This window comes from Pithys albifrons, chromosome 3 (genome assembly GCF_047495875.1).
Source record: "Pithys albifrons albifrons isolate INPA30051 chromosome 3, PitAlb_v1, whole genome shotgun sequence".
In the NCBI taxonomy this organism is placed as follows: domain Eukaryota; kingdom Metazoa; phylum Chordata; class Aves; order Passeriformes; family Thamnophilidae; genus Pithys; species Pithys albifrons.
The window spans coordinates 46,490,978-46,508,790 of NC_092460.1; the positions used below are offsets into that span (position 1 = coordinate 46,490,978).

Sequence of the window (17,813 nt, forward strand, 5' to 3'; positions counted from 1 at the left end):
CTCAGGGTGCTGGTTTTTAAAACATTTTTTTTGTCATTGCATTTAATATTTTTATTAATTTATAAGTCTGACTTGTTATCTCTCCTGAGTTGGGGTCATTTCTCCAGCTGGTTTCCCTTTAAACCAGCACATGTAACAACACTCTGGCACCAAGCAATTAACCACAAGTAGACCTCTCATTACAAGTGTGTGCATGACCGGAAAAGGAGAAAACTTCCTCCTGAAGTTTCAAGAGGAGATGGAGCTCTGAGTCATCCGCAGCCCAGAGGGTCATTCTAAAAGAACAGCAAAGGTAGAAAAGAAGGACAAGGGACACGAAGGATGGCAGAAAATGTCATTAACAGTGGTTTGGACTTGCCTGAATCAGCCACACCCAGAGTGCAGCAGGTCTCTGATGTCTCAGGTAGGTCACTTGGTGTGCTCTGAGCTTTCTTTGCATCCTTCAGTCTCTCTCTCAGATACTTTGAAAGAGTGCCTTGGAGCACCAAAGCCCCAAAGAGCACCAAGGAAATGGGAGAGACAGTGCTGGGAGAAATGGGCAGGTGGGGCATCCATATATATACTTTTTTACAAGAAAAACTATGGGACCACTGTCCTAAGGTCTACTTTTCATTTGTGAAGGTGCAAGTGTGGAGGATAGTCCCCTGTGTGATATGAGGAGTAGTGCTTACCAATTTTGGAGGCTATTCCACAGCTAAACATCCACTGGCCCTGAACCAGGCCTGTTCTCCCCCAGCACACTGGGATTCCTGCAGCAAAGGCTCAGCATTGAGTGTCTGCTGTTGCTGGGCTTTGCAGCAGTGTCAGGCACAGGCTGTTTGTGCTCCCTGAGCACACCAGGCATTGCCTGGGGGCTTTTCCTCCTGCCCATGTCTGTGCAAACCACTTGTTTAATACATCAAATGCAAAGTGTTTCATGGACACGTTTAGTCTGATTTAATACCAGAGACTTTGCAGAACTCTGACCTATGATTTAGCTTTCTTTAATGCACCGGGAATTTTTGCATAAACTTTTGCATTGGTTTTGCTGCATCTGCATAAAATTACTTCCTAAATTTTTTTAAAAATATTCTTACCTCTTTAAAAGAAATAATTCCTTGCCATTCTATACTTGTCTTTGGAAGAAAGCGTGAATGCTGTTGATCTATTTTCAGATGGGTGGAGTCTCTTATGGCCCAAGAAATAGAGTTTTAGCCTCTCTTTCATCAGATAACTTCGCAACTAGATAGACAGGCAACCACAACAGAGGCCACTTCAAGTTTTTACACAGTTCCAATAACATTTTCATGTTTCTCTGATTGTGCCTTTTGGGGAAACCCCTACCAACCCTTTTCTTCTCTGTGTTCACTGAATTTATGCACAATATTTCCAAGATTTTATCTCTGTCTTACAAAAAGAATGCAAAACACAGGCTTCTGTCTTCTTTTCTTCTTCCCCTAGTTTGCTATTTTCTGCTGGATAGGGAATTCCCAGGATCAAATGCAGTGTTCACAAAACAGTGAGACTAATTCCACAAGGCACTTAAACTCACAGAAAACCTTAACTCACTGTGTTGATAGAACCAGGGGCTCTCACTTCTGCACATCAGGATGGCTTTGAGTCTTTCCTAAAATCAAAACATCCTATTCCTTCCTACCCACTTTCAATTGTCCCCTGGCTTTGAAATTTCAGTTGTTCCCATCACTCATGTGTAGAGGAACAACCTGAGACAACCCTTGCATTTCTCTCTGCCTTTGTTTAGATTTCAAATGTGTGTGCACCCTGTGTGCACATGTAAAATGTCTGTCTCCTCTGTTACTGTTTGCACTGTTGCTGCCTATCTCAAGTCAGCATTCCTAATAATCTCAGTGAGTTTTGTTTCTTTTTAGATGTTTCTCAGCTCTCTCCATGCTCTGTTATTTTTGCCTGGGCTCAGGCTCTGCATATGCACAAGTGCCAGAGGAATCCCACGACACAAATGCTGCAACAGGACACACAACATCTCATGCATTTTTATCTGTCTGAGACATTGAGAGTGGTTTAGAAAATGAGAAGAGAGGAGGCCACTCTTTCTTTTCCAATAATGAAGTGACATAAAATCATGTGGGAGACAAATGAGGATACAAAGGTTTGCTTTACACCTTCAAAGCAGGGGCATTATTATTATTTTTATTCTGTGTTGCATTATTTGCAGCTAAACCCTTGTAAACTTCTCTGGTACAGGAATGTGAGAACATTTTGGGCCACACTAAGGAATCCCCCAGCCCAGCCCTGTGTCTCCAACAGCTCTGAGAAGGGAACAACTAGAGAGGGATAAGCAGACGTTGGCCATGTTTGATACCTGCCTGGAATAGTTTCATGTGAAATCCTTCCACATGTCTCTCAAGGACCTCCTGAGGCTAATGTGTTCCTGTTCCCACCCCCTTCTCAGTCCCACATTTTCTGCACTGCAGAGCCCCAGTCTCGGCCATCATTTACCACTTCTGTCCTCAGAACCTTCTCCTGTAAAATTTTTGAGATTGTGGTTGTAGAAACTGCAGGGATCATTGAAGGGGGAGGCAACTTGACAATTTATCAAACCATGTGGAACCAAAACCATCCCTGATTTTTGATGATTTTCCTTCTGAATAATTCCTAATTTGAGATTCTGTAGGGTCATCCTCCCAGGAGATCTTCAAAACCTGCCTGTGCCTGGTTCTGGCCACCCTACTCTGGCCAGCACTTTTTGAGCAGGGCAGTTGGAGGAGGGGATGTGAGAAGGTCACTCCAACCTAAGCCATTCTGGGCCTCTGTGGTCAGGGCAGCAGGGCTGGTGTTCACAGATCTCCTCTGAAAATTTATTAATTTTTTTTCATTTGAATTCACATTAGGTCTGTTACCTTCTAGTCTCTGGGTGCTAAGAGAGCCGTAAGAGTGGGATCACAAAACAGTTTGAGCAATCCAATTCTCTCCCACATAATGTCCCTAGGAATCTGTCAGTATATCCCTGTTTTATTTGGTCAACAATCTGCTCCTCATACCTGGGCCACCTTCCTCCAGCCTGTTCCCAGACCATTCTTGGTAGGTGACCTGTGTTGGCCACGTATTCCAAGGTGCTGTCCTTCAGGAACACCTAGGCTGCCTGCATGAATTGCAGGGTCTCCTGGCAGCCTATTTTAACTCCTCATTCACAAGCACCCTCTCCTTGGGGCACTTTCCCTCTCTTGCCACCCACACTCTGTCCTTACACAGTCTGCTCCTACAAGGACTCCCTTCCCTTTCCCCTGTTCCTCAAACATATTCCATGTTGGGGTGCTGTTCAGTTCCCCAAGCAAAGGTGTCCAGAGCCATTTGGGAAGCCCCAGGACATCCAGCCTGGCCTGAGCAGGCAAACCTGGAGAGCCTCAGATTCCCAGTGTGAGCCTGACAAGGGCACCTTGCAATGAAGAGAATAGGGTTTTAACAGCTGTTCCCACAATCCTTATTTTTCCTATCTCTCTGTAGGTAAAAGCTGTTGCTCCAGGCCGTGTGTTCCTGTGCTGATTACTGCAATAATCCTCGCCCTGGTCATAGTTGTGTGTCGGATAATCATGTGTAAGTGCTGCTCTAAATGTGAGAACAGCAATTAATGTGGGACTCTCACTCTCTGAGTGATGTCCATGCCACAACATCCAAAACCAGTGTCAACACAAGGACAGTTTGAAGGCAAAGGACAGCAGTTTTTTACCAACTATGAGTGTAAAGGGAAATCCATAAGAGAGTAGAGTGGTTTGAAAGTTTAAAATTCTGCAAAATAAAAAAGCCAAAAAACAACTGAAAACCTGGTAATATTAAAAAACGAAACCTTTATTATACAAATATTTTGAGGAAACTAGTCAAGTTTCAATAATGCTGATTAGTATTGTAATTGATATTCATGACAGTATTTCAAGACAATGATATTGTATCATGACACCAAGATGGGACACTAAAACTATTAGAAGAATTGTGATGAAAAGCTCATTTGAAAGAGGCAGCTGAGTCACATCCTAAAGGAATTCATTGGCCCCTTATTCACATAAAAGTCTTGTGCTCAGTCTCTGCATAAATATCATAGAGTTCCTACCAATCCTTGAGCTACCTAAAAAGATATGTCATATTTGATAGAAAGAAAATATCTCCATCAGAAAGAAAAACTAATAGACCCATGTGGCACTTCCTTTCAAAATTTTCAAGAAATCATTTCTAAATTTCAGATGTGTTTGCTTGTTCCCTTCCATCCTTTGAGAGCTGACCAAGTTTGAGAGGCTTTCACAGCCAATCACACTCAAGCCTCAGAGTTTGCCACCTACTCAAAGATGCACAAGAAGACATGCCCAAACCTTGGATCCATGGGACTCAAAAATAGAGTTGGGGTTGGTAATTGGCTTTCGTTTTTTCAAGACAGATGGTAATGGGCAGTTGTCTGATAGTGCTCTGACATTTATAAATGTAAAATACCACATGAAAGGTAAACTTAAAAGCAAATAAATAAACCCACACAACACAAGGTGAAATTCCCAGCATTTAACAGAGCTTCAAGTCTGAAGTTGAATGAGACCTCATTAGACTCTAATTCAGGTCTGCCTTCAGTTACAGTTGTTCTGTGGGCTTCAGTACTGCCCCTGTGACCTGAAAAAGTACTCCTGAGAACCTTAAGATGTAGATAAAACTTGAGGAAATAAATCGAGGTAGTTTTTAAATTCCAGAGCTCACAGGTTTCACTAGTACTCCAAATCAAACCTGTTGCCATTTGGAGTGGTTTTTTTCACATTTTAGTTTGGTTTTGCCAAGTAAACCCTTGTACAGAAAATAGCTTCAGTGAACTAAACTCTTGCATTTTACTCAGTGGAACCTGACCAGACATGTTTTATGATTTTTATAGTAGCATCATGTCATTTTCCTTTGTCCTGAGAGAACATTGATCTGCTAGTAAGTAAAACAAGGGCTCTGCAGTTCATCAGCTGCTCTTGTAAGAACAGGCAGGTCTGACTTGGTTTAAAATGCTCATTTGTATGAACTACCTTTTCCTGTTTTCTGAAACCAAGAGCTGACATCCAGCCTCAAGATATGGACATATAAACCCACACATGCACAAAATAATATGCAGTTGCAAAGTGATATTCCTATTTGGTATTCCCTTGTTCAACCAGGAATTCAGTGAAAGCCCAAGAAAGCCTTCATGTTCCCAAGCAGAGTGTGAGGAAAGGAGGATAAAACTCAGCTTCAAGATGGTCCAATTATAAAATCACACAGTGTTGCTTTATTAATGTTTCAGTGCATTTGAATTATTTCCAGGAAAGCTGCAGTCAGAATCTCTGAGTCAGATTGCAGAGTTAAAGGGGACAATATTGCAGGAGAAAAGCCACTATTTAGGCACAGAGTGGGCACAGGCTGAGCCCAGGGCAGCTGGGCTGGAACCCTGCCCTGCCAACAGGGGCTCTGCTCTCTCCTTGCTGTAGGTCTGTGTGTGCTGTGCAGCACAGTCCCCACTGCTCTGCAAAGCAGGGGCACTTCGTGCTCAGGGACAGAGTTTGGCTCTTTGGAAATCTGCTCCATAACATGTACAACAGTTTTCAGGTTTTTTGGATGGATGAGAAAAAACCCAAAGCTGTCATTCTGTGCTGGGTGGCAAGGGGTGTCAAAGGAGAGCTCTGACAGTGGATGGCAAAATTGTCCTTCATTGCAAGCAGAAATTGTGTTCTCATTTCCAGACTATCCAACTGCAAGCAGCCAGCAGAAATCAACAGCATTGTCCCCCAACCCTGAGGAGGCACTGGGTAGGTAACCCACTGTCCTTCCAAAGGCACTTCCCAGCAGCCCGTGGCATTGCCTGGGAAGAGAGGCAGCACATGGGCTGTGTCTGCATTGTGTTCAGAAGGCAAACAAACCAACAAACCCTCTGCCCTCTCAGGAATCAAATCCTGATCCTGGACACTCACGGGATGAGCTCTGGAGGCCAGAGATGGTTCCCTTTTGCATCTCCTTCAGCAGCAGTGTTGGGTCAGCTCTGCATTGCTGTCTCCCAGGGAAGAGCTGATGACTGTGCTGCCAGTGCAGAGCAGTGTGTGGCAGGGGAAGGGCCAGCAAGAAGAGCCCTCTGGTATTCCAGCCCTGCAGTGAGCAGGATGGATCATGTGGCTGCACTGCTTTGCCAATAGCGTGGCATTGCTGGCATCTCAACTCATGGCCACTCCCTTTGACTGTTTGGGAGCTGCTGCGTCCCCAAGGGAAGTGTCTCCTGCAGGCCCTGTGTCCCTGAATCCCATCACCCTTTCCAGGTCCCATTCTCTGTTCCTCACTGTCCCTGCTTGGCAATGGGAGAAATGTTCAATCTTTTAAAAATATAACTATTGCTGCCTTTTGCATCAAGTAAGTCAGTCCTTTGAAAACTGAAAGCTGCTTCTTTCCCTGGCCATTTCGCTGTCTCCTGAGCAAAGTTTGGAAAGGCTGGATAATGTTCTCTGTGGTGCTCCCTCTCTGCCTCATGCCTGGTGACTCTTGGGTTGGAATCAGCTCCAGAGCCTGTTGAGGCTCCCTGGTGGTCTGCTGACAATTCTGAGCAGGACCACTCATGTATTTCTCTGTCTCTAATTTACCTCTATGCTCTAATGGGATTGTCTTGTTAAGTGTGCCCATGGATTTTCCCACAGCTGTTCTTCCCTCCTGCAGGCTGCCCCCCACAATGGAAAAAACATGGCAGAAAATGCTACCTCTTTTTCCCAGTAACAGGAAAGGACTGGAATGCATCCCGTGCAGAATGTATTGCCATGGATGCAGACCTTGTCATCATTGATAACAAGGATGAACTGGTGAGATCCAAATCCCTGGGACTGTTCCAGGGTTGTCTAAGCTGCAGGACAAAGGCCTGAGGAGTTTCGCTTGTGTGTGCTCCTGCTGCCTGTCTTTGGGGTCTCCAATGTACTGCCAGCCAGAGACACCCCCAGCTCAGGGTGGGAGCAAACCCCTGCAGAGGAACGCGCATTCTGGGGTTGTGGTTTTCTCCTTGGAAACATCTCTCCCCAGGCTTGTTTCCATTGGAAGGAGCAAACTCTCTGCCAAGTTGACTTGTGTTTTATACAGATTTAGCACAAGTCAAGAACATGGAACAGACACCTATTTGCAGAGCCATTGCTTTGGCAAAACCTGGAATAGCTTTCCCATCACAATCGCAACAGCAAAGTGTCTCCAGGTATCAAGGCACTCCTTTGTAAACTACAATGTACAGCTCTAAATGGCACCACAGTTTAATTGTTCTATTTATTCTATTCATAAGAAGCTGCAGGGGAAGAGATGATCTTAAATACAAATGGAACAGTTCAGGCTCTGGAGCTGTGGGCAGAGGTGATTTGGCTGGTGCTCACTGTGCTCTCTGTGCTGGCTGTTTAGCACTCAGCTTTCTGTGCGTCCGGGGGACAAAATGTCATTTTAATCTGTTGCCATTGTTGCCTTCCTTTCAAGGTTTACCTCATGGAACAATCAGGATATAGGTACTACTTCCTTGGTCTCACATATTCTGAAAGGGAGCAGAAGTGGAAGTGGATTAACAACGTGGAACACGACCCAGCACTGTAAGCTCATTGCAGCACTCACTGCCAGGCCAGGTCTGCAAACAGGAAACATCCAAACCCAGAGCAGAGAGTTGAGAGCACAGGTGACACCGGGGACTGGGATTGGGGTTCCTTGAGATCCAGGGGCTTCAGCACATCTCTGTGACAAGGAAAAGGAGCCTTCAAGTCCCCTGGGAAGACAGTCAAGTGCCAGCAGGATGGCAGGAGAGGACACAGGTGCAGCTGTGGTGGGGAGGGAAGGCTCTGACTGGATGGCTTGTGTGGGGAAAGGAAGGATAGAGGGGGCAGGGACAAGAGAGGGTGATGTCAGTGCCACTGGATGGAGGTGCCCAAAGCAAGGGAAGGTGTCTGGATGGGAAAGCTTTGCCCATGTATTTTTGTGGAGATGTGGGGAAGAAAGCAAGGAATGGGAGGGAGACTCCAAGAGGGCAGTTTATGCTGCCACTGACAATAAGAGAGCTCGGCAGCAGGGTCAGGGGCCTCTGTGCCTTACACTGCATCCCATCCAGCTGTGCCACTGTCAGGTTGAGCTGGCAAAATGCCAACTGCCCAAGTACAGAGTTAGAGCTCCAAGAAAAGGGAAAAGGGGGACAAATCCCTGTTCAGACTAGGTTTATTCTGAAACTTATTTTATATATTTATACAGAAAAGAGAAAATGGAAAGAGTAACTACAACATAACATACACACATTAGAAATAACAAGAAATAATTTCTCATGCCCCATTGAAAACAGATTTTACCAGTCTAGATCTATAAGCACCCTAAAAGACACTCAGCAAGAAAGAGAAAGTGTAACAACAAAATGTTTCTACTTCCCTGAATTCCAGCAAAATACAATGTAGCAGCAGAAGGAGCAGGGCCCAGCATAGCAAAACAACTCTAGCACCTCTTCCTTGTACTTCGGCTATGATGCAACTGGGCTAACACCTCCTACTTCTGCACTTATATCTTAGGTTTGCATCATCTGGTATGAAATATCTCCTTGGTTACTCAGTCAGGTGATACCTGTTTCTCCCAATCTACGCAGACTCCTTGAGCCTGCTAATTTGAAGCCTACCTAAAACTACTACAGCCAGGAGTGCAACTAAAGCTTTCTCTTCCTCTCCAGGTTTAACCTAATTAGACTTGGTCAAGGCTATCTCTGCACATCCATTGGATTTGGCCATGTATCAGCTGCACCTTGTGATCGAGGCACAATGGCACAAAGTATGTGTGGAAAAGCTGCCATTATTTCCTAAAAGCAGAAGGACAGCTAAAAACAAGAGGTCCAAGCAGGAATGTTATCCCCAGCAGCTTGCAGGACATGTTATGGGCTTTCTCTCATTCATCTTTCACTGCCCAAACATCCAGCCAAAGGGACTCCTCCAACCTCCCTCCAGACACCCTGTCAAGCCCAGCACATTCTCTCCCAAGGTGAGAGTCCCACACTGGATGGATCCCCCTCTCCAGGAACCTGCATTTGCACCCAGTGAGGATATGGGTCTTGCTCCTCCCACAGGTCTCCCTTTCAGGCAGCCACTGCCAGGGGACTTGAGACCAACATGGACACAGCTGTGATCCCAAACACATCTTGTCTCTCACTCACACATCCCTCTCTCCCCATGTGTTCCCAGCCCTGCCTTTGCCAGCCTTGCCATGCCCTGCCCTCTCCCGCAGACACCAGAGAAGGGGAACACCTACTTGTGTTTTGGCTCCTGCCCTGTCCCACAGACAGGATTGACAGCACAAAGTCCAGTGTGTGTGTGTATAAACTTTCCTGTGGACAAGGCTGTCTGTGAAACAGCCACACGGGACACCAGACCCTGTGGGGCTGAACTGGGAATCACCACAAGAGGAATGATCCTGCAGCATAGCTCAGGGCAGAAAATGCCCCCTGGGCCTGTGAGGGTCAGGGAAGGTGTCTCAGCTTGAGGACATGCTGGGGAAGGGCACGGCATGCAGAGCAGCAGAGCCCAGCAGTGCCTGAGCAACACAGTCACAACAGGAGCTCAGCCAGACAGAAACCAGGAGAATGTTGGGATCAGCAACTATGATATGCACTGAAGGAAGCTTAGCTGGAGGAGCTCTTGATTTGGACTCAGTTTACTGGAGACACTGGGAGACTAAGAACATGTTTTTTTCCTTATTTCAGCATTAGAAATAAAACAATTCAATGAAAACAAACTTTGGTGTTTCTATTTTCTCCATTGGTAAAAAAAGAACAACCTGAAATGTTTTTAAAAGTGTCTGTTCAAAGTGAGTTGCTTTAAGGAGGCCACTTTAGCTCTCCCCTCTTTCCTGTTAGGAAAGGGACCTTTCAACAGGATCAGAAATGCTTGGTGCCGCCCTGGCTGGTGGGAGTTTCCTTCACACTCCTGTACTCCTGCAGGTTCCAGGCCAGAGTATGAAACTGAGTGGTACAAAGACTTCCTAAAATTAAGTAAGGGCCTGAATGTGCTTGTTGAATTTAGTTGTGCCCCAGTGATATTCAGTAACGATGTTAAGGAAAAGTTTCCTTAGAAAAGTTCTGTGGAAACATGACAAGCCAGAGATGGGAAGAATGATAAATAGAAAATAAATATTTGCTATTTCCTCCTTAATTATTCTATAATGATTGCTCAGAGTACTGAATTTAAAACATGCAGTATTTTCCCCAAAAAGGAGGAGGAGAACACAATATCGAGAAAGGATGTCACACCAGGGTTTTACTGAATTTGTAAGGAGCGCTTCAGCTGCTGGATTTGGGAACACAGAGGGGCCTGTAGAGGACTTGAATCTAGCTTGAAATGGAAAAAATTACTGGCACCAAAGTTATTATCTGTGAGAATGAACACAGTGTCAGTGGCTGAGATGAAGTTTTGCTGAACTTTTCCAAGGAGGCCCTTTTACCAGTTGAGCAGGATGTTTGCTCCAGGCCAAATTCTGACTAAATTATACAAATTACATTTAGAAAAAAGTTGATGGCACCGTTACCCTTACAGAAAAAACTCTGCAAAGGCCACCTTTGGTACCTCATTTAAAAAAGGCACTTAGAATACCTAATTAACAAAGGATCTTGAAAGGCCAAGAAGGTGTTCTCATCAGTGTATCTTCACTGGGTGTGAACAGCATCCATTTCCCTTGGATGTGAGAGGCAGTTTTGATTTATTTTCCTAAGTTTGCAGCTGTTCATCACGGGAAATGTAGGTCCAATTCATGCCATTTTTTGCCATCTTTATGAGGCACAAGTGATGTGTTGGCATCTGGGATCCCAGAGGACCCTTCTGGGTCAGGAGCCTGTGACAGCTGGTGTCAAAAGTAGTTGGAAATACATCCAAAATTGCTGCTTCCTTTGCTGTGTCTAAAGCAACCCCTGCTCATCAAAGGGCCAGCAGAGCAGAGGTGCAGCCTTGCTGAAGGGACAGCCCCTTCCTCTTGCTGTCAGATGACATTTCTTCTCTCTCAGGGAGTCTGGATGAACATTGACTGCTGTGGGAAAAGGGAACAGTGAATGCTCCCCAATCACCATCCATTTCTGAGAAATATTGCCTGTTTCTTATCTCCAGAGGGAATACAGCCTGCCAGACTCTCCTTCCTCAGTAACAGATGCAGATTTCAGGTATATTCTGAAGGAAAAGGTAATAGAAATCACAGGGGTCAGTAGGAGAAATAACCCTAATCACAGCCATAGCTCATCCTGGTTGGGACTCCAGGGCATCTGGGCACCTCTTGCTGTGCCTCTTCTCTTCCAACCATGTCCTTGTTCCCGTCTTCATAACCACTTCCTTTGGGGCTGCCCCTGTCAGTTGCTCATTCTTCATGTGTTTCTTTCTGCCCTGGCCCTGGGAGGACATAGAATCATAGAATGGATTGGGTTGGAAAAGACCTCCGAGATCACCAAGTCCAACCCTTGGTCCAACTCCAGTCCATTTACCAGATCATAGCACTCAGTGCCACGGCCAGTTTCAGGGATGGGGAATCCACCACCTCTCTGGGCAGGCCATTCCAATGCCTGATTACTCTCTCTGGAAAGAATTTTTTTCTGATATCCAACCCCAGCTCCCTCAGCCTCTCCCCATAGGACTTATGCTCCAGTCCCTTCACCAACCTCGTTGCTCTTCTCTGGCCCCGCTCCAGCCCCTCAATCTCTTGCCTGAACTGAGGGGCCCAGAACTGAACACAACACTCAAGGTGTGACCTCCCCAAGGCAGAGTCCAGGGGAAGGGTCACTGCCCTGGGCCTGCTGGCCACGCTAGTTTGGATCCAGGCCAGGATCCCATTGGCCTTCTTGGCCACCTGGGCACACTGTTGGCTCCTGTTGAGCTTCCTGTCATTCAGTCCCCCCAGGTCCCTTTCTGCCTGGCTGCTCTCCAGCCACTCTGTGCCCAGCCTGCAGCGCTGCAGGGGGTTGGGGTGGCCAAAGGGCAGGACCTGCACTTGGCCTTGTTGAACTTCATCCCATTGCAATCAGCCCATCTCTCCAGTCTAACCAGATCTTTCTGCAGAGCCCTCCTGCCTTCCAGCCAACCCTCCCAACTTGGTGTCATCAGCAAATTTGCTGATGATGGACTCAAACTCCTCATCTGAGTCATCAGTAAAGATGCTTAACAGGACTGGACCCAACACTGACCCCTGGGGAACACCACTAGTGACTGGCCACCAGCTGGATGCAGCTCCTTTGGAATACTCCCTGACAGTAGAAGGACAAGGATATTTCTGTGGAGAAACCCACATTGTCCTCAGTCATGTCATGATGGCTCTTCAGGAAGTGAAGCTCCACCACGGGCAGGACTTGAGCTTTACATTCCAGGAAGGCATGAAATCTGTATCTTCTTGGCAAGTTCCCTCCCCTTCTCTCACTGGGGCTCCTCCTTCCCGGCAGTGAGCCGCTGCAACCAGCAGCCTCTGAGGCTTGAATCTCACCTCTTCCCAGGTGGTGAGTAAACAATTCCCTCCTCCTTGCTCCACTGCTTTCCTTCCCACAGTGATGATGATGCCCTGCTCTGAAGGTGATGCTCCACTCTTAGCACCCAGGCTCTTGCTCAGGCTTAAGGTCTCTGCTGGTGCTGACAGCTCTGCTTAGTTTTGGTTTCAGGTTCTCAGCAAAAGAGTTGTTCTGAGTTGTAGGAGGAGAAGGGCAGAAAGAAGAGCAGCTGGCAAGGGGAAGAATGAGGAGGCTGGAGATGTCAGAGATCACCCTGCACTGCTCATGTAGTTCTTGGCAAGTCACTCTGTGATGAGGGTATTTGAGAGTAGAACCACCTAGTTTGGTACCCCTTAGTTCTTTTTGCTGCCATAAAATTGGTAGAAATTTTTCATGCCAGTTCTTGGAAAAAAGTTTTCTAAGGCTAACAATGTCTTGGATGACACAGGGAATAATATAAAGTGGCAATAGTGAGCCTTACTACAGCTCATTTTCCATGGGGTACAGGCATCTTGCACCTTGGGGCTGGGAAAGATCATTGTATTCTCCCTACAAGCTCTCCAGTGTGGATGGATGGACTGTTTCAGAGGGATTTTCACACCAAGAACAAAAACCTCCACAGCAAACACACCTAACCCTTATAAAGGGCTCCAAGGCAACCTGTTTGCTTCCTTCTTGTTGTGTATGGCCAGGCTGAAGTGAGGGTCAGACTGTGGGACAAGGTTGAGGACAAATCCTGGTGGTCTGTGGAGAGTTCTCTCAAGAGAACTGCACTTATGGTACGAGCTCTGCTTCTTGTTTCTCTGTGTTGGTATCAAAAGAAGTGAACATTATTCTGTGCATCCCTGATATTAAATCCCAAGTAGATAATACCAGTATTTATCACTAAGGAGCCTTGCTGTTGGAAACGCTTGTGTGAAATATATAGTTACTTAAAATTATTATTGTAAGTGAATCAGAATTCTAGGTAGAGGAATAGATAGTTTGATTGATAGATGATAGATATTTTCCCAGAAACAACTTCACTGGGTTAAATTAGAAGTATGAATCAGTGACTGAGGTTTCCCAATGTGGCTGAACTTTCCAGCATGGAATGGAGTTGAAGACAGGGACTAAACCAGATGCTTGATACTCTAAACTCTCAAATTCAGAGTCTCCATCACTATTCTGCCTGTGAAACCACAAATGTATAGTGTAGCCTGAGAAGAGAAGCACAGGCTCGATAAATGGTATGCAAGATTACGCCTTTTACTTCTGTTTTTATGGAGCATGATTTCATAATTTGTACTTTCCTGGTTTGCCTTTGCAGCAAAGAATGATGGATTTCAAAGAGGAAGTTAAACCCATTTCAGATACTTGTATTACTGAGACCAGTTCTGCAATATCTGCAAGGGCAGAAATGACAGATCTTCAAGGACCACAGATGCTTCCTGAGCTACCTGCACTTGCAGCCCATGAGACTCACCACATCTTTGTCAGTTATAGCAGCAGCAATTCAGACTGGGCAAGGAACCTCATCCAGAGCTTAGAAGGCATGATTCCTAACCTGAAGGCCTGTTATCATGAGAGGGACTTTATACCAGGCAAAACAATAATTGAAAACATGGTTGAAGCCGTGCAAGGAAGCCAGAAGATTGTCTTAATCTTCAGCCCTGACTTTGTCCAGAGCAGGTGGTGCCTTCTGGAAGCTAATCTGTCCATCTTCCAAGACTGTTTGGAAAGGAAGCCAGTGATCCCCATCATGTTGGTGCCCTGTCTGCTGCCGCTACACCTCACCCATTTGACTTACATTGATGTCAGTGACATCCATTTCTTGGATAAAGTTATCAAAGTCATTTGCACTCCCAATGATGAGATGAAAAATGCCACCATGGTCCCTTATAGCCCCCCATCTCTTTACAATGGGAAATGCCTCCTGGCCCTGTCTGCAGTGAATGAACAGATCATTTCAAGATGGAGAGGAGGCACATTCAGTGAGGCACTGCCTGACCAGCTGAAGATGGTCTGTGAAGATACCAAGGTGTACAGAAAGGTCATCCAGATGATCAATGAGGTGTCATCTAGGGTATCACCTTGTTCATCAGTCAGCTGTATCTTTGGGATGTCAACTGGCATTCTATCAGTCTTCTGTTTTGCACTAGCCCTGGCAATATTTGCTTTATTACACCAGGATGCTGTTGCCTCCTATAAAAATTTCCTTTGCTGTGTTATGGTCTTTGCAGGTTTGTCTACCCTTTCTGTTGCTGCTAATGTTGCCTGCAACAGATCCAAAGCAGCTGATGAGAAACTTCTGGAGATGTCTCAGGTCGCTGGTGAGGCCAATTCATTGCTGATAAAGAATTCCCTGCTGGTTGGCTGTGATTCCCGTGTGAAACTCCAGCTGGTTTACATCTCCCTTGCAGGGTGCAGAAGGCAGTTCTTGGAGACTTTTGGACCCTCTGCTGAAGAGATGTTCCAGCGAGCTTTGCGCTATTTCTCCTCTGATTATGCCTGTTGTGTAGCCAAGAAGCACTTTCAGTTCTCCTGCTCAGAGAGCACACCAGGGCACTGGGATAAAGGGCCTTGTTTTTGCCAGTTTGTTTCCCATTGCCTGAAGAAGGGGTCCTGGCACTGGAATAGTGTTTATGACCCAGGCAAAAGAGAGTTTGTTTGAGCAGTTGTCAAGTGTCCACACATAGTGGACATTTCTTAGGCTCATCAGTCACTTTTCTCTTGACAAAAAGTTTTCGGTAGCAGGGAGAAAAAGGGGATTCTCTTCTATGTCTACTTCACTTTGAAAGAATTTCAAGACTTAAGTGTCAGCAGCTCAAATGTTTACTGTGTAAATATCAAAGGGAACAAAGACTTTTCTTCATCAACCTAGCTAATTGTACTTATGTACCTCTCCGAGGAGCCTCCCACAGGGCAAATATTGTGGGAAAAAGTGTAAGATACAAAGTGGTTGGAGGTGCAGGCACTAAAGCACATAGCAGAGGGTTAATATGGGCTAATATAGGGGAAAATGTCCACTAGAGAACTTTATTCACCCTCCATTCTAGGCTTAACTTGCAGAGGAGTTAGAAAATGAAGCTGGGGTCATTTTACTGTAAAGAACAAAGGAAGTTCATTATTATATCCCCTTTAATTAATCTTCGCTATAGGTTGTACAAAACAAATGGGACAAATGCTCACCTCCAGGTCTTGTCAATATCCCTAAGGAATTGCCTTGCTGTATATGAGTGTGGAGTAGGAAAAATCCCCCCAGAAATGTTACTAGTGGAAAGGACAGCAGTGGACAAAGCTGAGAAGCAGTGGAGTCACAGCACACCAGTGTGGATTCTGGAAGTTCATCCCTTCTGGGCAGCAGTGTTTTCAGCTGGATGCCATTGGTGATGTGTCTGTTCCTTTCCAGCCTGGAGAGCTCCAGTGAGAGGAGCTGGGGAATAACAGTCCTCTCTCAATAGGATGAATCCCTTCTTTGCCCTTTTCAGGGGCAGCATTTTGGGTCCACATGGAACATATTACAAAGCTGATTTCTGACCACATCAAGATGTTCCTTCTCTCTTCTGCACCTCTGTGATCCTCTAATCTGCAGTGGGTCATTGGCTGTTTTCAGATGGTAGTTGTTGGGTACATAGAGACGTGAATTATGAGGGATATGAGGCAGTTCTATGGATAAGGTGACTGTACCAGTACCTTGTACTTACACTGCAATGTTTACTTTTCAACTCTAATTGTATCTTTTTGGCTCGTTCATTTTATAGACAACCTTTTTTACATAATTGCTCTTTAGTGAATTTTCTAGCTATTCTGTCTTTGATGACTTGAGTTTCCTATGCAATATTTTTTAAGTTCTTTATATTAAATCATACCAAGATCTGGAAGCTTCCAGGTTTCCCAGCTCATTGTGAAACTGTGTCACCTGCCAGGCTGAAAGTTTTGAAAAAGATTCAGAATGGTTTTGTGCAGGTATTTTTATACAGAACATATTTTACAGCTCAAAAAAACCCCCAAACATGGCTTTGATGAACTGTGTGCCTTAACTTCAGTCCAGAATGAGCAAAATAGTTTAGAACAACAGTAAAGCCAAATTCTGATTAAGCACAGTGAATTTAAGGAGGGATAATGTAGGATATAAGTGATGACAGCATTTGCTCCACTGTATTCATCTAAACTTTTAAAATAAAGGCTTATAAGAAGAGACTTGGATAAAAATTGTGGTCATAGTGTTATTTTTTTTTACTCCACTTGCCTCTTTTGTTTTATTGCTACTTAAGGGATCATTCAACCCCCAAGTGCACTTCAGTCAAAAGGTTTATTTATAAATAAAAAGGAAGGTACTTTCCATCCAACTTGCAAATTCAGCTTAGGTCAAGCAGAGCAGAGCTGGGTTCTTAAGCATTCTTGTCTTAAGCTACAGGTTCATCATTCACATGGTGAAAGTGGTAAATTTGATTAAAAGAGGACAAACAAATTGCTGTTTATAGTAACCAGTAACAGCATTGGCTTTGTATCCTACACTGGCTCTGCACATCCAAAAGAGTGAGGAAATCCCTGTGTTTACCCTCTCCAGGTTTGTGTTTTCACCTGCCAATATGTGCCACAGTATCATAGCAAAGCATGATGGGGGTACTAAATGACAGGAAGCTTAACATGAGCCAACAGTGCACCCAGGTGGCCAAGAAGGCCAATGGGATCCTGGCCTGGATCCAAACTAGCGTGGCCAGCAGGCCCAGGGCAGTGACCCTTCCCCTGGACTCTGCCTTGGGGAGGCCACACCTTGAGTGTTGTGTTCAGTTCTGGGCCCCTCAGTTGAGGAAAGAGATTGAGGGGCTGGAGCGGGGCCAGAGGAGAGCAACGAGGCTGGAGAAGGGACTGGAGCACAGGTGCTGTGGGGAGAGGCTGAGGGAGCTGGGGGGGGGTTTAGCCTGGACAAGAAGAGGCTCAGAGGTGACCTCAGCACTGTCTGGAACTCCCTGAAGGGAAGTTCTGGCCAGGTGGGGGTTGGTCTCTTCTCACAGACACTCAGCAATAGGACAAGGGGGCACGGGCTCAAGCTCTGCCAGGGGAAATTGAAGTTGGAGATCAGAAAAAACTTCTTTGCAGAGAGAGTGCTCAGGCATTGGAATGGGCTGCCCAGAGAGGGGGTGGGTTCCCCATTCCTGGAGGTTTTTAAAGTGAGCTTGGCCGTGGCACTGAGTGCCATGATCTGGTAGAGGGACGAGTTGGCCCAAGAGCTGGACTTGATGATCTTGGAGGTATTTTCCAACCCAATAGATTCTATGATTCTATTATTCTATGATTTGTTTCTTGGGTTTCTCTTGCAGTAAATATTTGCAGATTGCTGTATTTGTAAATGGATGTAGTTTCTTTTCTTCTGAATGGGATTGATAACCAGAAAGAT

At 45.5% G+C, this 17,813-nt stretch overlaps 2 protein-coding genes across 2 annotated transcripts; both read left to right on the forward strand.

The window, feature by feature from the left end:
- The first annotated feature begins 204 nt into the window (after positions 1–204).
- On the forward strand, positions 205–9,711 carry LOC139669370 (C-type lectin domain family 5 member A-like). The gene is made up of 6 exons (XM_071549832.1): positions 205–403; positions 3,463–3,552; positions 5,691–5,756; positions 6,649–6,788; positions 7,438–7,547; positions 8,657–9,711. The coding sequence occupies exons 1-6, from the start codon at positions 322–324 to the stop codon at positions 8,784–8,786; spliced, it is 618 nt and encodes a 205-aa protein (XP_071405933.1). The 5' UTR covers positions 205–321; the 3' UTR covers positions 8,787–9,711.
- Positions 9,712–12,373: 2,662 nt separating this feature from the next.
- LOC139669371 (uncharacterized) lies at positions 12,374–16,591 on the forward strand. Its single transcript, XM_071549833.1, has 2 exons — positions 12,374–12,442; positions 13,740–16,591. The coding sequence occupies exon 2, from the start codon at positions 13,746–13,748 to the stop codon at positions 15,081–15,083; it is 1,338 nt and encodes a 445-aa protein (XP_071405934.1). The 5' UTR covers positions 12,374–12,442; positions 13,740–13,745; the 3' UTR covers positions 15,084–16,591.
- The last annotated feature ends 1,222 nt before the right edge of the window (positions 16,592–17,813 follow it).